The sequence below is a fragment of the Numida meleagris genome, chromosome 11, assembly GCF_002078875.1.
Source record: "Numida meleagris isolate 19003 breed g44 Domestic line chromosome 11, NumMel1.0, whole genome shotgun sequence".
Classification (NCBI taxonomy): Eukaryota; Metazoa; Chordata; class Aves; order Galliformes; family Numididae; genus Numida; species Numida meleagris.
The window spans coordinates 2,829,054-2,853,774 of record NC_034419.1 but is presented as its reverse complement, the minus strand read 5'-3'; the positions used below and the strand labels follow the sequence as shown (position 1 = coordinate 2,853,774).

Here is a 24,721-nt window from a genome sequence, read left to right as displayed (position 1 = left end):
AGGCCCGGCTCAGGCTTAGGCCTCCGCGGGACTTTTGTGGCGCCCCCTCACCGCTGCCTGGGACAGCCGTGAGGTGGCGCACGGTGACGTCACTCAGCGTCGCTCGGCGATGACGTCTGGTGCGGGCGCGGCGGCGGTGGCGGGGCCGGTGGGGCCCAGAGTTGGGCGGGCGGCGGGGCCGGACATGGCGGCGCGGGCCGGGCCGCAGGAAGATGAATAAGGGTTGGCTGGAGCTGGAGAGCGACCCCGGTGAGCCCCGGGTCGGGGGCGGGGAGTTTGGCCTGAGCGACAGCGGCTGAGGGGAGGGCCGGGGGCCTGTGGGTGCGGGCCGGGGGGCTCTGGACACGGCCTGGAGGGTGTCTGTGTGGAGGGAGAAGGGATTTGAAGCCCGGCTGAGGGTCAGTGTGGGTCGTTGGGGGCTGTGGGTGGTGTAGTGAGGGGTTATGGGGGAGTCAGCAAAGAGGGAGACTGTGAGTGGGTGCGGGTAGGGGGAGTGGGGCTGCAGGAGCAGTAGGGAGGCACAAAGCAAGGCTGGCTTTTAGGGGGAGTAGGGGCCCAGGCAGCCCCCAGAGTGATCTGCTGAACCCAAAGGGTTTTGTGGACGGCGTCTGGAGTGCTGTGACTGCGAGGTGGAAAGCGTTTCTGTAGATATTTCATCCCCAAAATACCAGGGCCAGCAATCACTGATTGTAGAGCATGAGCAGAGCTGTCCCAGCGGGGAACACCTCTGGTACAGGGGCAGAGAACACTCTATGGCTGCAAAGCACATGGGGCTGAGCTTCGGGTGGACTTCTGGGGCTGTAGGCAAGGAACCTGGGCTGCCATGTGTTCTGCTTTGCCTTTCCGTGCTCGGTGAAGGGGTCTGTTTGCTGCGGGTCTCCAGCTCAGCTGAAGTTCTGCTGCTCTTTATCCTTTTACTGATACTTAGGAATAGCCCCGATCATTCCCATCTTTCTTCTCTTCTTCATCACCACGATACCAAAACCGAAACACAGTTTGCACCCTGATGCTTGGGAAGGAGGGTGGTTTTCTTGCAAGGCAATCCATCCCCATGCCGTGATGTGTGCAGTGTTAGTACCAGCTCCTCACTGGAGTGATGAAGAATTGCAGAGTGGCTGTTTCTGCCCCACTGCTGAGCCAAATCCCAGCTATTTCTGATGTGGACCCCAGGCTGTGACAGCTCAGACCTGAGCCGGATGCCAGGCTCCCTGCTGCAGCTTCACAGCTACGACCCACTGAGTCTGAGCCTGTCTGAGAAGATTTCTGCTACTCCCAGAGTTGGCACCTCTGGTGGTGAAGAATTAGAGCTCTCCTGGTGCGCAGCCTCTCGCTACAGCTCATTCCCATCGCCCCTTGTCCTTTTGGGCACCTGGCTCTGTCTCCTGGCCGTGCTGCTGCCAGTCTGAGCATTTATGGCTGTTTGTGTTCACCTGGTGTGAGAGCTGTGCAAATTGTCACTGGCCGCGTTGTGACATCCTTCATGCGTTTTGTTGCCCTTGTTTTGCTGTGGTCAGTAGACTTTTGAAACTGGAGAGTGAGTTTATTCCCTGCTCTAGTGGCTTTAGCTTTGAAACCCCTTGGCTCTTCCCTTCTTGGTTAAATCAGTCACATCAGGTTCCTTAAATCCCTTTTGTATAGGGATGTTTCTCTGACTTGAATCCTTATTGTTGGGCTTCCAGCAGCCTTTCTAAGAGAGTGCAAGATGCAGATTTGTTATTCCAGTCTCGAGCTTGCTAACTCCGCGTGTCAGAGTGAGCTGCCAGAAAAACGGGCCAAGTGAGGTGTTGCTGTGGCACCACAGTGGAAGCTCCTGATGTCAAATAATGCTCCCTGTACCTGTGTCACTCATTATGCCCCTCCGAAATGGGAAATTACAGTCACTGAGGACAGATTTGGTCCTCCAGGAGAAAGGAAGATGTTGAGTTTTTTGACCCTCAGTCCTTTTGTCAAGCTGGCAGTTTTTCCAGCTGTGCCATAGCTCGAGACCACATTTGCCCTCCCTGGGTCAGCAGCAGTTTCCTCTCTGCACCATGCTCTTCAGCCAGAAGTAACCTGTTGGTTTTGTCCCTTTCCAGGTCTCTTCACACTCCTGGTCGAAGATTTTGGTGAGTCCAAGGCACCTTCCCGGGAAGCTGATTTCATGCTTGACATTACCTCCAGCCCTTTCTGGTGGGCTTCACACCAGCTTCTGCCCTTTGTTTGCAGGGGTCAAGGGGGTGCAGGTTGAAGAGATTTATGATCTGCAAAGCAAATGCCAAGGGTGAGTCGTGGGCTTGAAAGTGGGGGGTTCTATTAAACGAAATGGCTCTCTGGGGCTGAGAGGACTTGAGTGAGGCTGTCAGTATGGAGAACGATGAGCCAGGAGTGCTGGGTCAACTTTGGGGCAGGCCAGGTGAACTCCTGCTCTTGCTCTTCTGCTGAATTATCCTTCATGGCATCGTGGGTTGTGATGGCAGGTTGGCCATGGACACAATTATGCCGAGAGAAAGACCTTATGTGGGGGCACACTTTGGGGATTAATCTCTTTTCTGTCATGGAGAGGTCCTGTATCAAGCCTGCGTGCTTGGAGTGTGGGATTTCTCCCTGTCTCAGTGCTCTGAAATTGCTCTGAGACTGGCTTTCTTAAAAGCTGTTGGCTGATCTCCTTTTGAAAATGAATACAGGGTATTTATAAAAGAAGGGAATCATTTGGAGGCTAAGCACTGTTTGTGAGTGCCCCGAGGTGGATTTCACCTCCTATTTCTCTGCCTTGAGACCTGTCAAACCCCTGGGTTTTCAAGCTCACCTGTTGTCCTGAGCATCAGCATGGGAGTGCCCTGGGTAATGGGGACAGGGGCACCTGTGGCAGAGATGGTCACTTCTAGTGAGATACGGCTGGTGGTTCTGCTTTCCCTCTCTCACTTTGCCTGTGGTTTGAAACCGAAAATCTCTGGCAGTGGGCAGAGCAGCCCCACTGCTGTGATTTGTCCATCGTGGTGCAGTTGACAACATCTCTCCCCAGCCCCGTGTATGGGTTCATCTTCCTGTTCAAGTGGATTGAGGAGCGCAGGTCCCGCCGGAAGGTCTCTACCCTGGTGGACGAGACGTCGGTGATCGACGATGACATCGTTAATAACATGTTCTTTGCTCACCAGGTAGGCTGGGGGTGAGGAGAGGGGGGCAGGTGTCTCCTGTGACACCACAGGGAGAGCTGGACCACAGAGAGGGCTGAGAGCCCCCAGAGAGGCCTGAGTGGCCTGCACTGTGGGCAGGAGCTCGTGAGGCCGTGGTGTGGCTCGCTGACTGAGGGTGATCTCCCTTCCTTTGTGAGACAAGGCATACCTCCAGTTGCTGCTCTAGAAGTGGTTTCTGCATCCTTATTTCATAATTGATTATTGGTGACTGTGAAGGGTAGTTCCTGTTGTTGAAGCCATCCTTGTGTCACCCTGCAGCTGATCCCCAATTCCTGTGCCACCCACGCCCTGCTGAGCGTCCTCCTGAACTGCAACAATGTGGACCTGGGTCCCACGCTGAGTCGCATGAAGGATTTCACCAAAGGATTCAGCCCTGAGGTAGAGACAGAGGCTGTGTGTGGGTGACACGTGTGTCTGTCTCCTGCTCCCTCTCTGGGCAGTGCTTTAGCAAGCTGGCTCCTTTCTAGCCCTTTATGGCTGCATGTTGTGTGAACACTGCCTCTTCTACTGAACCTTCCTGCCATGCCTTGGTCCTTGTATGTCTGGAGGGAGGAAGCATCTTCTGCTGTGTTATTCCCTAGCCCACCTATTTTCTCCAAGTCTGTGATGAAATGTACTCCTTCTGCCTTCAGACCTGTCTTGAAGTCCGTGCTTCTCTCCAGCTGTAATTCCCTTTGCTTCTCTTTAGCAGTTGTGTGTTTATCTCATTCTGGGTCTTCACCTTGTAACTCAGCAGAGGGGAGGCTGTGCCTGGAAGCTGTTCTTAAAGCCCTGTGTGTGGACGGAGGGAGCAGGGAGCTGACAGGGGAAGCATTTTCTTGGTTTCCTTTTACTTCTCCATTACTTTTCTCTCTTGCTCTTTGCTGCAGAGTAAAGGCTATGCCATCGGCAATGCCCCCGAGCTGGCCAAGGCCCACAACAGCCACGCCAGGTGAGTGAGGGTACCTCCTGCAGCTCAGTTCTGCTGGAGCAGGCTCTGCACTGACCTTTTGCCTCTCGCCGTCGCAGGCCGGAGCCTCGCCACTTGCCAGAGAAACAGAATGGAATCAGCGCTGTGCGAACCATGGAGGCTTTCCATTTTGTCAGCTATGTCCCTATCAAGGGACGGCTGTTCGAGCTGGATGGGCTGAAGGTCTATCCCATTGACCATGGTAAGAACCCTGGTTTGTCTGTGAGTGCATTGTTTGTCAGTTAGCATTAGCTAGTGTTTGTGGAGAATGATTCCAGTGGCTCCCAGATTTGTCCTGAGTGGTGATAGCTCATTTTGGAGACTTTACTCTGGAGGCTTTAAAAAAAAAAAACAAAAAAGAAAAAAGCATGGGAAACAATTATTGCATTGTTTTTTCCAGCCTTACTGTGTTTCTCCCAAGTTGCTCAGGGCCATGAAGTCCTTCTGTAGCTCTGAATTAACATGATGTTGCAAGCAGAATTTGTCTCCTTCTCACTTCCTTCCTATGTCAAATAACCTTTGTGTGCTGAGGCCCGAGGTCCCCAACACTGATCCCAGCAGAACTGCTTGAACTACTCCCCTCTCTTAAGACCTGACCATTTTGTCCCATCTTTTTGACACTTTCTTATCCCAGCTAGGACTTCTACATATCAGGCCCCTTGGAAAGGCACCCACTTAAAGAAACCTACTAAGGCTTCTTAAGGACTGCATCAGACCCAGTGGCAGCTGAGGTCTGAGCTCTGGAGCAGGGATTTTCTTGGACTTTGAGAGTGCAGAGCCTGCAAATTGCTTGTGTTCTATAGGGTTCAGAATTTGCCTGTCTGCCCTGCTGCTGACTAATGTTTTCCATTTGGCAGGCAGAGGCAAGGTATACAAGCCACATGTTGGCTGCTCGTTGCTGACAGCGTGGTCCTTCTGGCTCCTGGCCCCCTAGTCCGTGTTTCTTGTTCCCTGGGATGTAAGGGAGCCATGCAATTGCCTCGTGGGGACAGCAGGATCGCTGCTTGATGCTGTCCTGCCTGAAGCAGGAGCCATGGCCTGCTTTGCTAATTCTTGCTCCGTTTTACCACAGGGCCCTGGGCTGATGACGAGGAATGGACAGACAAGGCCAGGAGAGTGATCATGGAGCGCATCGGCCTGGCCACTGCAGGGTAATGTCCCAGGCGCTGGTGCAGGCACTGCCTCATCTCCTTGGATCAGTTCTGCTCGTGTCTGTGCGATGAGCTGTGGAAGTGGGGGTGAGGACAATGCTCAGGGGGTGCCGGTGCACCACCAGCTTGCCTTCTCTTCCCCTGCCCCAGAGCATGCTGAGAAGCCGCACTCGGTAGGATGCAGTCCCTACGGATTGCCTCGCGGACAGGAGTGGCCACATGAGGTCCCTGTTGGCTCGAGTCTGTAGGAGAGGGAGTGGCGGTGCTGGGCCTCCTGCGGTGTGGGCAGGAGCCTGAGTGCTGAGGCAGCATGGGGAAGAAACATGAGGAACTGGAGATGTGTGTGGCTGCAGGGCTGTGAGCTTGTTGGGGTCACGGAGGTGTTGTGATGGGGAGAGAGAGACTCTCCAGGAAGGACAGGCAGGGAAGGGGAGGAGGAGCTCCCCTTCAGGAGAGGGAGCAGTTGGAGGGCAGGGAGTGGGGATGGATCTCAAGCCAAACGAAAACTTAAGGGTCAGAACTAAAGAGATGGGTGTGGGTAGTACTGCACTGAGTGTCAGCTGTGGCTGCTTGACCAGGAGGAACAAGTGGGTGAGACTTTGTACAGACAGCTAGAAGTAGCCTCTTGTTCACAGGCCCTCGTCCTCATGGGGGAATTCAAGCATCCCAGTGTCTGCTGGAGGGCAGATATCACTCTTGCCTTCAGGAACGGCAGGAAGGAAAACCCAGGGAACCACAGGGCAGTCAGCAGCACCTGAATCCCTGGAAATGTGATGGAACAGTAATCCTGGAAACCATTTCCAGCCACGGGAAGGAGAGCGTGATCGGAGATAGTCAGCGTGAATTCACCAAGGGAGAGTCAGGCCTGAGCAACCTAGTAACATCTGTGGTGAAACAGCTGGCTGGTAGATGAGGGAAGAGATGGGAATATTCTCTGCCTTGACTTCAGCGAGGCTTTTGATGCCACCTCCTTTGAGATTCTCATAGAGAAGCAGATGTGTTATGGTCTGGATGAGCAGACGATGAGGTGGATTGGATCTGGCCATTCAGCTAGTTTGCAGAGGGTGGTGTTCAGTGGCACAAAGTCTGCTTGGAGGCTGGTTACTAGCAGAGAACCCCAGGGGTCAGTATGTCTGATGTCTGCTGTAACATCCTGCAGGGAGCCGTACCACGACATCCGTTTCAACCTGATGGCAGTGGTTCCTGATCGGAGGATGAAATATGAGTCCAAGCTCCATATCCTGAAGATGAACCGCCAGACTGTGCTGGAGGCCCTGCAGCAGGTGGGGCAGCCCAAGCCCTGTGGGAGTGCAGGGCTGTGATGGCAAATAGGCTGTGCTGTCACTGAGCTGTAGGTACCTTGGGTGGCTGGTTTTGTGATGCTGTTGGTTTTTTTGGGTTTTTTTTTTTTGTGCGTGTGTCTTGAGAGTGACCTCTTGTGGGAAGAGGAGATATCATCATTGCTGCTCAGCCCTTTGCTGCTCACTTGAGGGTTATCCATAGGGTTGCTGGCTGATGGTGCACAAGTGCTTGGGGACTGGCTTACATCACGAGTTCTCCTTCTGCAGTGCTCTAATGGAGTGATGTGGTTTGAGCTCTGTTGGTCCAGCGCTCACATCCAATCTGTCTTTTGCCTTCAAGCTTATCCGAGTCACTCAGCCTGAGCTGATCCAGACCCAGAAGTCTCAGGAATCTCAGTCTCCTGAAGAGGCAAAGCCAGCCAACAGCAAGACTGTAACTCCAGAGAGTACCCATCCAGGTAGGCCCCCATTCCAGTGGTTCTGCGAGCCATTCCAGCCATGCCGTGGGGCGAACACTTGTGGGCACTGGCTGATGACAATGTCTGGCTTACCTAGAGCTTGAGGATCTTTTATGGTCAGCTTTACTTTCTTTTCTCCAAGCCCAGCTGACCAGTTCTGTTGCAAATGCCTGAGGGCACAGAGCTTGAAAAGGGGAGGGCTTACATGTGGGGATGCTTCTGACAGCTGGAAGTAGAACGGGAAGTGGGTGTGATGCTCTGCTCTTTGTCTGGTGGAGCATACAGGTTCCACAAAGCTGTTATATAGAATGGGAAAGGAGTGGCAGAGGATGTTGAGTAAACAGCGATGGCCATGAGAGGCTGTGCTTGTATTGCAGACAGCACTGATGAGCCTGCCAGCCAGGGCCACGCCATGGCCACGCAGAGCCCACCCACCAAATCCAAACCGGTGGCGAAGGCATCAGCGAGCAGCATCAATGGGGTGCCTCCAGCAAACCCCAACCCCATCGTGCAGAGGCTGCCAGCTTTCCTGGATAATCACAACTACGCCAAGTCCCCCATGCAGGTGGGTTGGAGCTCCACACCAGCAGTATGCCTGGCTTGAGCCGAGCTTTCCACATCCAGTCTCCCAACTTCCTGGAACTGCTGCTGCCAGCAGCCCTAAGGCCTTCCTCCCAGCATGCCTCCCCTTGTGCTACACAGGCTGGAAGGTGGGAGGGTAAAAAGAGACCTGACAAAAGAGGCTGGCTTTAACGTGGGTCCCTTAGCTGATGTGGTTCACTGTGTTGCCCTGGGAACATGGGTCCTGGCATGAAGGAGGCTGTGCAGGAGCAGGAACAAACACACCAGCTCTGAGCATAAAGGCTGTGTGTGAGTGAAGCCGAAAGGAAAGAGCTTCCTGGGGGAACCACATCCAGGAGCTGCTGTGGGAGGAATGGGGAGGATCTGGGTTGAAGGATGTAGGTGGCAAAAGAACAGAGCCCAGCTCCCTTTTTTCCTGCTGACCTGGCTGTACACAAGCCAGCAAGGCTTAGACAGACCCAAACTGTGAGCTTGGGTTCCTCCTGTCTGCTGACGCTCTGTGTCAGGCCCCTGGTGCTTGGATGGACCACAGATGCTGTTTGCTGGGCTCTTCCTCCTCACCCAGCTGTCAGAGATAGCATCAGCAGTGGTGTTTTGCAGGAGGAGGAAGACCTTGCAGCAGGAGTGGGTCGCAGCCGGGTCCCGGTCCGACAGCACCAGCAGTACTCGGATGATGAGGATGACTATGACGATGATGAGGAGGAGGAAGTTCGTAACACCAACTCAGCCATCAGGTAACAGCTGGAGCTGAGGGAGGGGGCAAGAGGAGCCTTAGCTTTGTGCCTGACCCTGTGCACAGAGCTGACATGTGCAGAACTGTCTGCAGTGACTTCCAGATCCTGAGCATTGTTAGCAACATCACAGGCTGAGACTGTGCAGTTAGGGCTGCTTTCTTCTTTGCCCAGTCTTTACTGTTAGCTCACTGGATTTTGTGAAACCTTTCTGTAGCTCTTCGTAATCAACTCTGAATTTTGACTGTCTGGAGTAATTGTTATCTGGGGCTTCCCTGCTTCCCCTCTTTTCCGACCGTTCCTGGGCAGAATGTATTGTCTGTCTCTGGGAAGTTCCTTCACAGGCTGCCCAGCTGCCCCAGTGGATCTTCTGGTTGCTTTTGGGGTGGTGGAGCCTGGCCTGGGCCGAGGTCACCTCACAGCTGATCCATCACTGTCCTTTTTGGTTGGATGGCAGAGGCTGAGCTGTATGCAAGGGTGCCTGAGGAAATGCGGTGCTCTGCCTGGAGGCTTCATTTGCCACCAGTGTAACGTGATGGAAAGCACAGCAACGGCAGCAGAGCAGCAAGGTCCTAGGTTGCAGCAAGTGAGGATTTGCTCAAATGCAACAGCTGTGGGCACAGAAATAAAAGAAAGAAACTGCTTACCTTCAGAAGGCCTCAGGTATGCAGGGATCTCCAGCAAGATACCTTTACCTCAACTGCCAACCCTTAAATGAGGTGTGGGAAGGGATGGAGCCAGGATCCATTCCATGTGCCTGAGCTCCCCTGGGCTGGCCCTGCCTTCCCACCAGGTGCTCCATCACTGGTTCAAGCCGTGACTTAGCATTTCCACTACACTCACCATGAGGGGATCCCTGCAGCCGAGCAGCTCGGTGGGGCAGGCTGCTGCCAGAAAAGCTGTTGTCTGTGGGGGTGACGTAGAAATGTTCCAGGCCTCATTTCATCCCAGCACATGGCCTCAAGTGCTGAGTGTGGAGCTGGCAGTGCCTGTTGTGCTGCAGCCGGGCCCCCTCCTTCCAGCAGCATCACCTTCCCTTCTGCGTTCCTGGGCAGGTACAAAAGGAAGGGGCAGGTAAAGCAAGAGCACGCAGCGGGGGCCGCGGATGGCCAGCTCTCCGTCCTCCAGCCCAACACCATCAACGTCCTGGCTGAGAAGCTGAAGGAGTCCCAGAAGGATCTCTCCATTCCCCTGTCCATCAAGACGAGCGGCGGCGGAGCTGCTGTGGCCATCGTCACTCACTCCCAGCCCTCTCCCACCCCCAGCAATGAGAGCACGGACACCGCCTCCGAGATCGGCAGCGCCTTCAACTCCCCGCTGCGCTCTCCCATCCGCTCGGCCAACCCCACCCGTCCCTCCAGCCCCGTCACGTCCCACATCTCCAAGGTGCTGTTTGGTGAGGAGGACGGCCTCCTGCGCATTGACTGCCTGCGCTACAACCGGGCCGTCAGGGACCTGGGGCCCATCATCAGCTCTGGGCTGCTGCACCTCACGGAGGACGGCGTGTTCTGCCCGCTGGCTGCTGCAGGTTGGTGCCAGCTGTCCCCTGCGGTGATGGGACCGTGCCCTCTGTTGTGGCTCCTATAATGCTTCCTTCCCCTGTGTGCAGATGGGGGGAAAAGCTCCCCCCCTTCCATCAAACCCGGTGAAGAAGCCCAGGTCGCCATCAAACTGGACGAGAAGGAGGGCAGTGAGGCCAGTGGCAGCAAAGAGAAGGTGGGACTTGGCAGGACCAGTGATCACCCTGGGGGGGAAAAGTATTCTCCCAAGGTGAGTTTTGTGCTGCGAAAGCCCTAGGGACGTGGAGCTCCCTGCGCTCGCCCAGAGACGCAGCAGCACTGGCAGTGACCGAACCACACGCACGCGCTGTCCTGCTCATGCGCCGCTGCAGCTGTGTCTCAAGCACAGGGCAGTGCAGGTTCTGTGCCGTGTGACATCCTGCGACGTCTGTGCTGGCGGTGGGTAGAGCCCCTGCCTCCTGCAGTTTGAGATGTGCTCCTTTGGGCCGGAGCCTGGCGGGACCCTGCCCACATCCCTGCCCTCCAGCCACCAGCGGGACCAGGGTTGGGCAGCACCAGCACATGCAGGGCTCCCTGCAGGAGAGCTGCCTAGAAAGATGTCTTCTGTTGGTTAGTGGAGCAAACCAGGGCTGGGCTCAGGCAGAATGAACCCAGCTCAGAAGTTCCCTATAATGCTGTGCTGTTTTGGTTTTTGGCCCCCGTCAAGCATTTTTTTTCCTCTTTGATGAATCCCAGCACAGAGAGGAATGCCCCCAGCTCACCCTGCAGCTCCCGTGCTGGGTGCTGGCACGTGGGGCTCCATCTGCTCACGTTTGCTCTGCTTGATCCTGGCAGGAGCTGCTGGCGCTGCTGAAGTGTGTGGAGGCGGAGATTGCCAACTACGAGGCTTGCTTGAAGGAGGAGGTAGAGAAGAGAAAGAAATTCAAGGTGAGTTTGTTGACGGATTGCATGCATTGCTGGCTGAGCTCCGTGAAGGCTTCCACCTGTGGCCAGACTGATGGCAAAGCGCAGGGAACGTGGTTCAGTTGAGAGCAGTGCAATCTATTTGTAGATCGATGACCAGAGGAGAACCCACAACTACGACGAGTTCATCTGTACCTTCATCTCCATGCTGGCCCAGGAAGGTGAGACAAGGGCAGCAGAGCACGAGGTTCGGGTTCAGCTGGGGCCTGCAGCACTGGGCTGTGTGGAGCTTGCTGCGCTTTGAGCTGCCCTCCAGCATCCGTGCTGCCAGCTCCGAGCCCCTTCTGCTGTGCATAGGTGCTGCTTGCAGCGCTGCCTGCAGTGTCTTTGCCGCCCCTTTCCCTGCAGGCATGCTGGCCAGCCTCGTGGAGCAGAACATCTCCGTCCGCAGGCGGCAGGGGGTCAGCATCGGCCGTCTGCACAAGCAGAGGAAGCCGGACCGCCGGAAACGCTCCCGTCCATACAAAGCCAAGCGGCAGTAGCCTCGGGGTTGAGACTGAGAGGAGCTCGCCCTCGTGGCTCTGGGCAGCGGCACCTGGATACATGTTACCCTTTGCCTGAGGAAGAGGGACCCCAGTGAGAAGCCTTTGGCTGAGGTGGAGCCTGGGGACAAGCAGGATTTGGGTTTTCCTCTGAGCCCAAAAGGCAGCAAGGCCCTGTCTTGAGGAGAGCCCTGCAGCAAAAAAGGCGAGGCTGAGTGCCCTGCTGCCTGTCTGGCTGTGGCCATGCTCAGGTGCCTTGAGCCTGTCTGGGGGCCGTGGCTGGTGATGGGAGGAAAGGAAGAGCCCGCCTGGCTGGGGGGGGTGGGCACCGTGGGGGCACCGGGGCTGATGATGCGAGGCCATGCTGGCCACAGCTGCCAGGGGCTGGTGCTGTGCTGCGTCCAGGCCTTCAGCTCTGCGCTGCCCCGGGACCCTCCCACCTGTGTTTTCTGTTCCTTTATCTTCCTTGACAAAATTGATTTTCTGATTCTGACCTGCTTGTTGGCTGCGGCTGAGCAAAGCAGCTCCTGGACGGAACAGTTCTCCAGCACCACGGCCCTGCGTGACCCCACCTGTGTGCTGATCCCCTGGGGTGGCAGTGCCACCTGTCCCCAGGGCCAGACTCCCCCTGGACCTTGTCCCTAGCCCTCCGTGGTGGTGCTGGGAGGGCACGTGGCCCCGCTTCTACGGCTGCTCTCCAAAGGACCAGCGGTGTGGCCCTGGCAGTGCTTTTGGGTCACACTCAGTTACTCCTTGAATAAAAAATGCAAGGTTGGTGGCTTGGCCGTGGTGCTGGGGGGCTGGAAGCTGGGCCTGGAACTGCCTGGTGCCCTGGGTGAAGCCCTTCAGCTTGGGAAGAGGTGACAGGAACTTCCGTGGCAGGCAGAAACAGTGGAGGGAGCCCAAAGCTGCTTTTCCTGCCCAAGTAGGCTGCAGAGCAGGAGCTTGCTGGCCCTGCTCGCCCCCTTCCTGCCCCCCAGCCCGCTCAGTGCTCCTGCAGAGGGTTTCTGCCCTGTCCCCTGTGCCGATGGGGGAAGAAGCAGCAGCTGTGATGGGGACAAGAGGAACAGCTGCAGAATGGGACCGAGTTTGCCAAATGTGCAAATTTGTACAGATCTTGACTGTGGAATTTTTTTTTTTTTTTTTTTTGTACTTGTTGAAGGAATGAAAATCCTTCCGTCTCTTGCTGTGTCTCATACCAAGTGCTGTATGTAATGGATCTGTCTGAAGGAATAAAGCTCTCCTGTAACAGCCACCGGGGGAGCGGTGTGCAGGGGAGGGGAGAGGTGCGTGCATGCAGCTGGGAGCACCAGAGGGAGAGGAGCCCCTGGGCCAGGGGAGAACTGCCAGGAGAGGGAAGAGGGCTGGGCTGAGGCTGAAACACAAGTGGGGAGAAGAGGCTACTATTCAGTCCTGGTCTTTCACACTGGCTCATGTGAAATTGCACCAAGGAGGCTGAAATATCAAAAGGGAAAGATGTTGGAAAAAAGCTGAAGGGATCAGGAGTGCAGGTAGTGCTCCCCTCCGTCCTCCAACTGGAGGCTGGGAGCTGGAAGGAAGAACAACGAACCAGGCACATGGAAGATGGGGAGGTGACATCCAAGGCAGCCAGCCGAGCTTCACCAAGGGCAGATCATGCCTGACTCAGCTGGTGGATGGGTCAATGGAGTGACAGCTTTGATAGACAAAGGGCAACTGATGGCATCTACCTGGGCTTGTGCACGGCCTCTGACACGGTCCCACACTGCATCCTTATCTCTAAGTGGGAGAGAGATGGACTTGAAGGCTGGACTATTCAACAGATAAAGAATTGGTTGGATGGTTGTAGCCAGAGGGTTGTGTCAGTGGCTCTATGTCCAGGTGATGAGTGCTGTCCCCCAGGGGTCCCTCTTGGGACAAGTGCTCTTAACATCTTTATCAATGACACGGACAGTGGGATTGAGTGCACCCTCAGCACGTTTGTGGATGAAACCAAGCTGAGCAGTGCAGCTGATACAACAGAAGGGATGTCATCCACAGGGACCTGGACAGGCTCAAAAAGTGGGCACACGAGAACCTCATGAGGTTCAACAAGGCCAAGGGCAAGGTGTTGTACTTGGGGCAATCCCAGATGTGAGTACAGAGTGGGAGAAGAAGTTGAGAAGGGGGGCATGGAGGTGCCTTCCAACCCAACCATGCTGTGATTCTAAAAAAGAGGTGTAACTGAGGGGAACACAACAACAGAATGCAATGCTGGTGCAGTTCAACTCCATTTGTAATACAGGGTGCAGAGAGCAGCTAGGGAGAAAGGAGGAGAAGAGGAGTAGCCACTGGTGGTCAGTGCCTGCCTCCTGCTCACTGCCCTTACCCGTCCCTGGGGTGGTTCCCCTGCCTGGGCAGTTTGCTGGCTAGAAGTCCAGGGCGCAGATCAAGGCCGTGCCCCGTTTGATCCAGTGCTTCTCGGGCTTGTCTGTGGGGATCTCCACAGCGATGACGTAGTTGGTGGAGTGGCCCGTTGTTGACAGCGTCCCTGTGAGGAGGGAAGCAAAGGTGGAAGCGTGGCACTGCAGCCCTGCTCCCAGGGCACAGGCTGGCAGTCCTGTACGCCTGGCACAGCAGGAGCTGTGAGAGCTCCTGCTGCCTCTCCCAGGCTGTGCCTTTCCTGGCTACTTCTAAGGTCTCCTTTGCTCCTGGGAGCAGTCCTTAGGGCACCTACCTGCACGAGTGAGTGTCTTGTAGATGGGGCACACGTATATGCCAGCAGCTGGAGGCTTGCGATCGGCGACGGGAAGCAGCCAGATGACAGCCATCTCGCTGTACAGCTCCTTGGGACGCGACTCCGCCAACTGAAAGGCAGAGGTGTCCCAGCGGGCACCCTCAAGAAACAAGCCGTAGATGTAGCAGCCTTCAGGGGGAGGGCGAGAGAGCTCGCTCACTGACTCCTTCATCACCTGTGGAAGAGAGTGGGCCTGGGGCTGTGAGCAAAGCTCGGCCCTGGAGGCCTCCTGCGAAGCCCCTTATACTGCTCTTGGCCAAGGCAGAGCTACCAAAGGGGAGCCTGCTTCAGTTCTCAGATACTCTGAGCTGGGTTTTCTAGCAGCTCGCATCATGAGGGTGTGGGGCAGCCCGAGGAAAAGCCTGTGGAGAAAGGATGTGAGCAAGTCTGGAGAGATGGAGAGCTCTCTGGTTGCGTCATGGACGCGTCCGTGCTGGGGGTGGATGTATCTGGCACACAGGAGAAGATGGGTACCATGTGCAACTACTGGTTCCACCTCTTGGGCAGGTCGGGCCTAGAACTGCTGTCTTTGTGGTCAGGTGGCAAATTCCAAAGAAATCCAGCAAAAACAATCTGTCTGACTCCCTTACCTTGAAGCCAAATGAGATGTTGTCAATGGAGATGACAGATCTCCTAGCGAAGTTCTGCAGCGTGCCAGTGAGGAAGGCCTGAGGGAAGAAGAAGCCACTGATCCAGAACACAGAGGGGATCCCGTGGCTGATCCATTTCTGGAGGAATTCAACCCGCTGCACCAAGTCATTCACCCAGGATGCCAAGGGCTTCAGTGATGGGTAGGCCTGTGGGGTACACGGAGAGGAAGGTGCTGAGTTCATACAAGGACATCCTAAACCTCATGCCCAAGTTGCTGACATCTGCACAGAGTCCGGGGACTCCTTCAGCTTAGGGCTGAGAACCCCCTGCACGAGGCAGGAAACATCTGCAAACCACAGGAGCAGGAGCCTGCTCTGTGTGAGACAGCCCAGCCCAGCTGTGGGGTTTGATGATTCTCTCCCTGGGGTCAGGAGAACTCCTGGGGGCAGCGGGGCTGGCCGGGAAGTGTTACCTTGGTGTTCCACAGAGTGGGGACGGAGTTGTTGTACAAGCTGTTGGCCATCAGCTCCAGCTGAGAGGACATCACAACCAGGCCCTTGAGAGCTTTCAGCAAATCCTTCAGTGTCTGAGCAATCACTTCCAGGAGACTGTTGTACCTAAGAGAAAGAGCTGCTGTTTCTGCAGGAGGGATCACAGAATGACCTGGTGTGGGGTACAGTGAGCTTCATGTAACCCTAGGTATCCATCCTCTTGGATGGGGCTCTCTAACTGCCCCCAGGCCCTAGACTGCTGACAGTAACATGCAGACACTGATCAGTCCCCATAGAACAGGGATCAGCTGAAGGCTACGGCTGGGACAGCAGAGTCCTTGCCCCCACCTCACTGCTCAGCAACAAGGTTCCTTGAGGGGAACAGGGGCACTGGTCATTCCCCAAGGAACGACCAGGACAGGAGGCCGCAGGGGGGGGTTACCTGATCACCTCCTGCACCAGCACTGTGTTCATAGACTCTTCGTAGAGCAGTGGGTATTTGTGGATCACCTCCTGCAGGTCCATGGGGGCAGGCAGCTTCGCCAGGATCTCATTTGCAGTCTCCTCCACCAGCTGGAAGGCAGACAGCAAGCAGGTGAGCATCTGGCCAGCCACGGATGCTGGGAAGGGGAAGAGCTATGTCTGGATGGCAGAGCCATTGGCTGCTGGGCAGGGTGGCACTGGCATAGCATGTGAGCATGTGGTCTGTGCTCACTGCTTGTGCCAGAGCACTGGTGGGATTGGGGCACCCACCTCCTCCCTGCTGCAGCCGCCCAGCGTGAATGTCTTGGGTTGCAGCTGCAGGATGGCCCCTAGCAGAGCGAAGGTCTCCTTCTGAGCAAAGGTGATGTTGGCATTGTCATGTAAACCAAAGAGCTCTGGGCTGTCGTTGAGCGGCAGGCTCCTGATGTACTGCAGGTACCCCTGGGGAGGAATCACACAGGTTGTGAGGGAGATGGAGGGGCTGGGAGCACAAGAACTGTGAGCTCTCTGGGCTGCCATGGGCTTGGCCTGAAACCACCAAAGCCAGGGCTGCTCGAGGAGCCAAACCCAGCAGCCTGCAGGCTCAGGCGGAAGCTAGTCTTTGTCTTACTGCTTGAGCTCCTGACATTTACACAGCTCCTTGTCTCGTGTGGCAGCCAGGAAAGGTAATTCACAGGTCTGACTTAGGGGCAGCATCTGTGGGCCCTGAGCTATGCTGGCTAGTGCAGAAGGGGAGGCTGAGGGAGTGGCAGCTCCTTTGAGCCATGTTTGCTGGCTGAATGGAGGCTGTGGCCCTAGCTCATGCATTGGCTGGGGACTCAAATCACACTTGTGTCAAAGCAAATACATGTTACAAGAACGGGCAGCTTGGCAGTGAGCTTCCTGCAGTGTCTCCTGCACAAAGCTCCTCAGGCACTTCAAGTACGTGATACTGAAGTGGTTCAGAGCACAAATGCTTTCAGATGAAGTATTCTGGCAATAGCTACAACCCCCTCCTGTGCACATCGACAAGGTTTTCCTCCTGTTGCTTGAAAAAGATGCAGCTTCCCCAAAACAGCTGAAGATCCCCACATTCTTATAAACTTATATTCCCCCAGGGGAATGGAAAGGCTGTGGGATTCAGGGAGAAGCACACTCCCTTTGCACTAGGACAATCCCCCTGGACCTGTAAAGCTGCATTTTGTTACTTGAGTACTTACATCGAGGTCTGAAGAGGTACTGATCTGCTTGTAGATCCCAGATTCAGAATAGGCAAACTCAGGAATTAGAACCTCAGGTTTGTAGAAATCTTCCAAAACATTCATCATGCAGCGCCTGTCCCAGTCATCGGTCACACGGCCACCGTAGTTGATCTCCCCAGCTGTGTATTTCAGAACCTGCGAGGGATCCCACGAGGGCAATCCAACCCATGCATGCATCGTGAGCCTGCTACACACCCAGCAGGGCTCAGCTCACGTGCCTACCTTGTATGGGATGTCAGTGTACTCGCTCAAGAACATCTTCAGTTGGCTGATGCAGATGCGGAGGTCTCCATCTGTGAACTCATAGGGGATGTTGAAGCCCAGTGGCCCAAACTTCCTCCTTTCCAGCATGTTCCCATGGAAGAAGCAAAGCGACAGCAACAAGGATTTAAACTCTGTGACCTGTGGGCAGAGAAGGAGGGGGAGAGGAGGTGCTCAGCTTGGGTGGTGACATCCTTGGAAGATGTAAGGCTTTTCTGGGAGCCGGCAGCAGGCAGAAAATGAGATGTACTAAGTCAGCAATACCAGCTGGAGTCTAGAGAGGTGGAAACCTCAGCCAACCTGCTGCACTGGGGAAGGCTTTGGGCCTGCTCTCTTGCTCAAAGAAAGCTGTGAGTGCCTTCGCCAGGCCTCTACAGTACTGTTGCTTCTGTTTGTCACAGTGAAATTTCTAACTGGCTTATCACAGAGTAGATGTAGGCTTATGAGAGATATACCACCAACCCTTCGCTAGCATGTGAGAGGGAGGCTGGAACTAGGTGATCTTCAAGGTCCTTTCAAACCCCAGCCATGCAATCATTCTATGATTCCACAGAAGTGCTAAATGAGAGCTCTAGTGGAGATCTGAGTCTGGAGAGGAGCAGTGTACAGGGGGAGAGTGTGCAGAGGAGCAGGCATGGGCTGGGGACAGCAAAGCTGGGCCTTACCTTAGGGCAGGAATTCAAGAAGTCATTGCTGAAGCTGACGTAGGACTTGAGCAGATTGGCTTTGACCCCACGGGGAGGCTCGATGGTCATCTTTGAGCTGTTCTGGAGGATGGACACAGGGAAGCGGTTGCTTGGCAGACTGGTGAGCCAGAGGCGGAAATCCTGATGCACCTGGAGGATGAGAAGGCAGTAAGTGCTCCTGCACTGACACTGCTGTTATGGGGAGCGTGTGGGTGGGATGGATCTAGGTCTGGGCTCCTCCCAGATCTCCAGTCCCCCCCATCAGAGGGCAAGCTGCTCGATTAAACAGCTCAGTGTAAGCCTCTGGCTGCTGGAACCCCAAGGATGTGTATGACACCAGAAGTCCCAAAGACTGGAAACTTCAGCAAGTGGCCATAGCAGCTGCAAAACTGCAATCTTCTGGGAGAAGGGAGATGCAAATATCATGTCTCCCTCTACAGTGGCCACCAGGTAAGGTGGTTCCTCTGCATCGACAGAACAGGAGGAACAGGGCTGCGTGCTAAGCAATGCAGCTAAAAGAACAGAAGATCCCAGTGAGGCACAGCACCCTGCTTACTGGGTAGCAGAGTCACCATTGTTGTGTGCGGTGGGAGCAAAGGGTTTCCTATACGTCCCCACCCACAGGATGCATATCACCTTGTTGGGGTTAATGCCTTCAATGAGTCTCTCCAGGGAAGGCATCCAGCTGGGGGCCAGGTGGCAGTTCTGGAAGAAGACCCAGTTGCCCTGCTCCATGGCACTGCGCATCATGGCTTCAGCACGGGGGCCCTGTGGAGGCAGATGGGAAGGGATCAGATCCTGGTCCATCAGGCTGTGCCCTGCTAAGCTAGACAAGGAGACAGCCACTGGGTGTAAAGACCACTTTCCAGCTCGATAGCTTGGCTTTGCTCCCTGGGCTTAGCTGGATTGTCACCATCTGCTGATGGTGCAACAAGGGCCCTTTGCAGCTGTCCAGGCATGAGGGTCACGTGTGGGAGGGTAGAAGAACTGGGGATGGATTAGGAGGATGGAGGACTCTAGCAGGGGAACAGCTGCAGCCCTCTCTGCTGAATCAGCTTGTCCAGCTAGCAGAAGATAGGTGAGTGAGGGCCCTGGGCCAGAAGAGTGCTTTCAGGGTGTCTGCAAGGGTGTCTGGCCTCCTTGGAACCAGATGAGATCACCAAGAGTGCAAGCAGGATGGTCCTGCCCCAGGTCAGCACCAGCAGCTTACCTGGCCTTGGCCCAGGGAAATGGCAGAGAGCTTTTGGGAGAACTTCATCTCTTCCGCAAACTTGTAAAGGTCGGCAGCTGGGTCAGTGCCCGGGGACAGCACGAACACGAGGGGGGTGGTGGCACTGGACTCCTTGAACACGACGGAGAGGTCAGCGGTCTGCAACAGAGAGAGCTTGTCACAGAGGAGGGCTGTGCATCAGGGCTGCATCTTGGCACAATGCACGGCACCACCTCACCCAGCCTGACCTCCAGCCCTCCCTGTGCCACCGGTGTGGTGCTGGGGACGGAGGCCAGAAGCGTGTTCCATAAGGGCTTGGTAATGCTCTGCTTTGGCAGGATTAGGATCAGGGCAGTGATTAGTTTCCCATTTGAGGTTGTATGCCTGTGGTAACTGCTCCCTCCCAGTACAGTTTCACTGCTACAGGACAGGGAGGATTTCCCTCCTCTAAGACATGAGTATTCTCCAGCTTTGGAGACTGTTGGTGCAGTCCTCGTCTGTGGCTGGAGAGAGGCATCCTTGCTGCAACTGGAAAAAGCTGCCGGCCCCTTTGCAGCTCTCCTCCAGCAATGCTTCCTTTTGGCTGGTTACCTGAGGCTCAATGAAGTGCCGATCCAGCTTCAGTGCCACAAAGTCCTGCATGGCATTGGTGATCTTATCGCCCCGCAGACACCGCAGAACCAGCATCTTCTGGAAGGCATCAAGCCCAGCATCCCACTTCCCAGGCAGGGGCTCTCTGCAAAGCAATTACTTGTATTTTGCAGGGAATGGGTCATACCCTGCAGCTCTCTGAGAAGCACTCAAACTACTTTGCAGGAGGCCATGGAGTTTGAGGAGGGACGAGGACCTTCCAGCCAGTCAGCTGAGGTTGTTGTTCATAGCTCTGAAATTATTAGTGTGCAAAGCAGAGCAACAGCTGCTTCTGGGCCCTGCCTTGGAGAAGCAAGAATGTCAGAAGCCCAAGCCCCAGTCAGGTTTGCACAGGCAGGGGCTACCCTTGAGGAGAAAATGCAGTGCTTGAGCAGAGCTGGTACTGTGGCTGAATCAACACCTCATGCTCTCCCAGAGATGCCATCATGTGCCTGGTGCAGTACAACAAAACTGACAAAGCACGGGACACTTGCCTGTGAGGCTCCTGGCTGTCAAAAATGGCCCTGAATGCTGCAAGGTTGGCTGCAAAGTCATTGGCAAAGCCAGAGAAGTTCTTCAGGTTGCTCAAGGCCAGGATGTCTCCCCATGCACGCTCATTCAGCCAGTCTGCAGCTGGGTTCTCCTGCATCTCCTTTATAGTTCCCCCTGAGAGCAGGTATCGCCACTCATCCTGAGAACAGGACAGTACAAGGTCATGGATTACAGCCCACCTGCCTGGGCCTGAAGTGTGTGGGTTTGTGCTGTAGCTGGTAGTAACCTTCTAGCTGCTGCTCCTGCCAGGGGAGCATGTGGAAGAACAAATGAATCAGAAGGTCTGGTGAGATCAACGTTGCCTTTCAATTGCTGTTAGCTTTCCTCTGTGGTGCTGCAGCCTCTAACCCCTGCCTAACCCCTCCAAACTCACCAGCCTTTGCAGATGATCCCGCAGTGCTTCAGACTAGGCAGCCCTGCACATAGGCACAGGGAAAGGTTTGAGATCTGAATGAACAGAAAGGCCCTAGGTTTGCCAGCCAGACTGGCACATTTGCAACCAGCCCCAGGGAACAAGGCTTCTTTTCCACACCAGCATGCTAAGCAAGGGGACTGTACACTTGAGCCTGGGTTGCCCAGCTGGGATCCTATTCAAGGACTGGAGTGACTCGCTTACCGTATCAATCTGCCCATCATTCATCAAGATCTGGGCGCAAACAAGGAAGGCAAACATGAGCTTGTGCTTCTCAAAGAGGCTACGGCACACGCTGCTGTAGAGACTGAAGGTGATGTAGTTGTTGATGTTCACGATCCGGTCCTTCACGGTGTCTGGAAAAAGACAATGACCAGACAAGGCAGTGGGTGATGCGGGTGGTGCACAACAGAAGAGATACTGCTCTCAAACACAGACTTAGTGCAGAATCCCCCATGAAAAGCATGTCATCCAGGTGTGCCAGGTGTTCCCTGATGTGCACGTGCAATCACTGCATTGTGGAGGAAGGGGTCAGGACAGGCCTCATACCTGAAGAAAGCAGACCCCTAAGAAAGGGCTTTTCCTGCTGCTGGGCAAAGAGCTGCTTGCTCCTGCTCTTGCTCAGGAGAGAGCCAGTGTGGAATAAAGCACTGCCCAGGACCAGGAAGGAGTCACTGCACCAAAGCAGTCAAAAGGGGCCTAGCCACCTGGCTGCCACGCACTGCTGGGTGGATTGCTCCCACGGCCTGACAGGGGCAGCCAAGGCCTGCACACGAAGCTGGCTCCATGAGAAGCAGCCACACTGCTGCAGGATGGCACACGCCTTGTCTGTGCCCCTGCACTACCATCTCCCTGCCGGGTCAGATGGGGCAGCAGAGTAGTGCAGAAGAGGAGGGCGGGCTGAAACCCGTGCTGTGCAAACACAACCATGGGCAGCTCTGGACCACGCGAAGAGCTGACGCAAGCGGGCACATCTGCCTTGACTCCTCAGGGCCCTGGCTTCTAGGCCAGAAACATGGTGTGAGGAAAGGGATGGGAAGGGGCCATTTCAGGCAGGCACCTGCTCTCTCGGAGTTACTGATCCCCATGAGGAAGATGTTGAGGAACCACTCCAGTGAGTACTGGTACATGGGGTCCACGCTGGACAGGTCTGAGACACAGAAGTAGAGGATCTGTGTGCGGACAGCGACAGGTGCATACTGCAAGCGCGTGGTGTTGATGTCCTTTTCCGTCTGCTCTGCCACCTTCACCTTGGTCTGAGGGACACAGGAGATGTTGCAGTTTGTGCAGTGCTGGCAGGGGATGGGTGGCTGCAGCGGACGAACACCCACACCTCATACCTGGATCTCCCCTGCCTTAACCTTGGATGCTTCTAGCGCTTTGATGAGCTCCAAGTCATCCACAGGGTTTCCTTCAGAAGTGCTGAGCCGGTACAGGATCTGGTCTTCTATCTCCTTCAGCTCCTGACGCATCTCAGCATTGCTAAGAATCAGCTGGTTTCGTGCCTCCTCTAAGTCAGGCCGCTCCTCAGCCACCACTTGTCCCAGCAGTTGGTCCTCCAAACCACTGCAACAAAAACCATGGGGTGAGGGTAGAGACAACAGGCCTGAAGGCTGGAGGGCTGTGAAGAACAAGGCTAAACAGTGTGAGTAGCTGCTGGGGTAAGGACGTACCTGGGTGAGATGGTGAAGTTAATGAGGGTGAGTTTTGTGGAAACTTCGGGGCTGTAATGGGGGTTGGACAGGTTGGTAGTGATGTACAGCCTGAAATCCTCATTGTATGGGATAACCGCGTCCCCCAGCTTCAGCACTGTTCTGCCTTGCTGTTTGTAGGTCTGTATCGGAGACAAAAGCACAAGGGCTGGCACATCAGTTCTTCTGAGAAAAAGCATCCCATGAGCCCTCTGCTCTGCAGCGAGGAGAGAGCCTGAGGAGATGCACAGAGCAGCTCGAAGCTGCTGGCAGACCCCACTTGCAGCCTGGCCACGGCAGCAAGCCAAAGGACCTGTTTCAGCAGGATGGGTTCAAGGGCAGGGTCCAGCTCCTCGCCGACATTCTCCAGCAGGAAGGGCTTCCCATAAGTAATGGCATTTTCCAGACTGCAGAGGAAGTCCCGGTCACTCAGCTTGGCCACCTCCAGGCCATTCACCTTCTCCTGAAAGGCAAAAGAGGAAAGACAGGGATGGAGAAGAGTCCAGGGTTATGCAGATCTGCTACCAAGGGCTCCGCTACCGTTGGGTTGAGGAGATGAAGAGTGAATGGGGATAATGGCTCATCTGGGTCCTAACTAAACATACTTAAGCCCCGGACCCAGATTAGGGGCCAGGTCTGCAGCATTTCTGCCAATGTGATGTTTGCTGAGGTGCACAGGCCAAGGCTCAGCCAACCTCACCGCTGCCCATCAAGATCATCTAATCCCATTTCAGCTGTATCCTGCCCATCCTTCACGTGCATGGCACACCTCTTGCTAGGCAGATTTAACTCCCTGAAGCAGCAGAAATTACATCTTTTCTTGCTTAGCAAGTTTTTGGCTGTTTTTGCAAGTTCAGTCCACTCATGGAACATCACCAGATACTACAGACAGCCCAGATGAGCACCAGAAAATGGGGGACTGGGAAAAACCTCCTTCAAGCAGAGCCCTACAGTGGCAACTCAGAGCTCGTTTGCCTGCAAAGTGAGAGCAGGTGGGTGGGAAAAGCCTATAGGGAGTACAACAGGAGCAGCTGCCAGAGCCTTCCTCTTGGTTCTCTGAAAGGGCAGCAGAGAGCTCTCTGGAGAGAAGGAAGAAGAAGTGGTCCTTGTCTCTGGCACCAGGTACTGTTCTCACTAGTTAAGAGATGTCACTCTGAGCCCTCTGTCCTAGAGGCCCTAAAGGCTGTTGCAGGGCATATTAGTATTGTTCTGTGTGTTTTAGAGTATAGTGAAGAATGTAAGAACCCCAGAAATGGATGCTTTGCTTGCTTACAGAAGGTCCCAGCTTCCCTATGCTGATTCCTCTAAACAGGGAAACTCAGTTGGGATGAATATAGACCCTACCTAATACTGGGAGGAACAGGGTGGGACAGCAGTGGGGCAGCTCTGCAGCACAAAGCCCGAGGCTGCTATGCACAGTAAGCTGCTTCCCCAACCCCACAGGCTTGGCTTTTCACCCCGTGGATCTTACCAAGTTCTTGATCCACTTGTTTGCTTGTCTTTGGGGGTCTATGTAGTGAGTCCAGCGTTGGGAGAACCGTGTTATTACCCCATTCTCCACAGACAGCGTGTCATTCGGTAAACCAGCAACCTAATTGGGAAGAAAAATCTGTTTAGTAGCCACTGGGAACATTTGGAAACGCAGCACAGCTGATCTCCTTGTTTCAGGAGCTGGCTGGCCTGTTCTCTCTTTAATGTGTTTGCCTGCTGTGTGTGTTGGATCAATTCTGGGGCCCAGATTCGGGGAGCGCCAAGTGTTTTGGCTCTGTTTAGTCACACAGGATGGTAGCTACAATACATAATAAGGTTTATCCTGAAATGCCCTTGCTATCCTGGACCCTGTGTGGTCATGCTGTGGAGCTTATGGCTGGGTAGGGGATGGTGGTGAGGGTTCTGAAGAGATGCAGTTCTCTTTGGAGCAGCTGAGCCACGGGACAGAGTTGTGCCGGTTGAGTTAAGTGTGGGCAGGCTATGGCCAAGGCTTTGCTGTAACATTATGGTACGTAAAATGGAAACCCAACAGGTTGACACGCGTGATGCACCCAGACATGCTGCTACCCTGGATGTTGCCAGGTCCTGTTCTGTTCACTGAGCAGTGTGCCCTGACAGTAACTATGCTCTTTCATTTGGAGTCTGTCCTTTGGTAAAGTAGCTCCTAGCGAATTGTGCAGCGAGTGTTTTAGCCTTTACCTGAGGCAGGCCTGTCCCCTGCCTTTTCAGCCTCGTGTATTGTCCTTTCTGTAACTTGCCTGCCAGGAGCGGATTTCCACAGGGTCCCCAAGAGTGCCGATCAGGTTTGGCTCCTTGGTGTGAGGAATATTGTTTTCTGAGAGCTTGCTCAGCCACTCCTTGCACAGCGCTATGCGGTAGTGTCCCTGCCACGAGAAGCACCATCACAGTCTTTTAGT

At 54.9% G+C, this 24,721-nt stretch overlaps 2 protein-coding genes across 8 annotated transcripts in view; one reads left to right on the top strand and one right to left on the bottom strand.

Annotated features, from left to right (window-relative positions):
• Nucleotides 104-12,565, top strand: BAP1 (BRCA1 associated protein 1). Of its 3 annotated transcripts, none has more exons than XM_021409878.1 (17): nt 104-249; nt 2,076-2,105; nt 2,206-2,260; nt 3,002-3,134; nt 3,432-3,551; nt 4,043-4,104; nt 4,182-4,324; nt 5,195-5,273; nt 6,433-6,556; nt 6,915-7,032; nt 7,410-7,597; nt 8,215-8,348; nt 9,611-9,873; nt 9,955-10,115; nt 10,700-10,792; nt 10,917-10,989; nt 11,177-12,565. In XM_021409878.1, exons 1-17 carry the CDS (start codon nt 213-215, stop codon nt 11,308-11,310), a joined length of 1,947 nt encoding a protein of 648 aa, XP_021265553.1. In that variant the 5' UTR covers nt 104-212; the 3' UTR covers nt 11,311-12,565. The 3 variants fall into 3 exon arrangements, with proteins under 3 accessions (XP_021265553.1, XP_021265551.1, XP_021265552.1); XM_021409876.1 differs by having other exon boundaries at nt 9,401-9,873; XM_021409877.1 differs by having other exon boundaries at nt 105-249; nt 9,401-9,873; nt 9,955-10,061.
• Nucleotides 13,547-24,721, bottom strand: part of DNAH1 (dynein axonemal heavy chain 1) — a 77,452-nt gene continuing 66,277 nt past the window's right edge. For 4 of the 5 annotated variants that reach the window (XM_021409545.1, XM_021409543.1, XM_021409547.1 and 1 more), the window contains exons 61-80: nt 24,563-24,688; nt 23,785-23,904; nt 22,627-22,776; nt 22,296-22,456; nt 21,963-22,188; nt 21,683-21,878; nt 20,827-20,978; nt 20,153-20,349; nt 19,620-19,764; nt 19,029-19,187; nt 18,455-18,586; nt 17,798-17,968; nt 17,094-17,273; nt 16,830-17,006; nt 15,901-16,071; nt 15,590-15,720; nt 15,129-15,273; nt 14,656-14,862; nt 14,006-14,240; nt 13,547-13,819 (exon numbers count right to left, since the gene is read on the bottom strand). In XM_021409545.1, the coding sequence (XP_021265220.1) occupies nt 13,698-13,819; nt 14,006-14,240; nt 14,656-14,862; nt 15,129-15,273; nt 15,590-15,720; nt 15,901-16,071; nt 16,830-17,006; nt 17,094-17,273; nt 17,798-17,968; nt 18,455-18,586; nt 19,029-19,187; nt 19,620-19,764; nt 20,153-20,349; nt 20,827-20,978; nt 21,683-21,878; nt 21,963-22,188; nt 22,296-22,456; nt 22,627-22,776; nt 23,785-23,904; nt 24,563-24,688 (3,303 nt within the window). In that variant the 3' untranslated portion in view covers nt 13,547-13,697. Of the gene's footprint in view, nt 13,820-14,005; nt 14,241-14,270; nt 14,586-14,655; nt 14,863-15,128; nt 15,274-15,589; nt 15,721-15,900; nt 16,072-16,829; nt 17,007-17,093; nt 17,274-17,797; nt 17,969-18,454; nt 18,587-19,028; nt 19,188-19,619; nt 19,765-20,152; nt 20,350-20,826; nt 20,979-21,682; nt 21,879-21,962; nt 22,189-22,295; nt 22,457-22,626; nt 22,777-23,784; nt 23,905-24,562; nt 24,689-24,721 lie in introns of those variants that run through there. The other variant, XM_021409548.1, reaches the window with a different exon arrangement.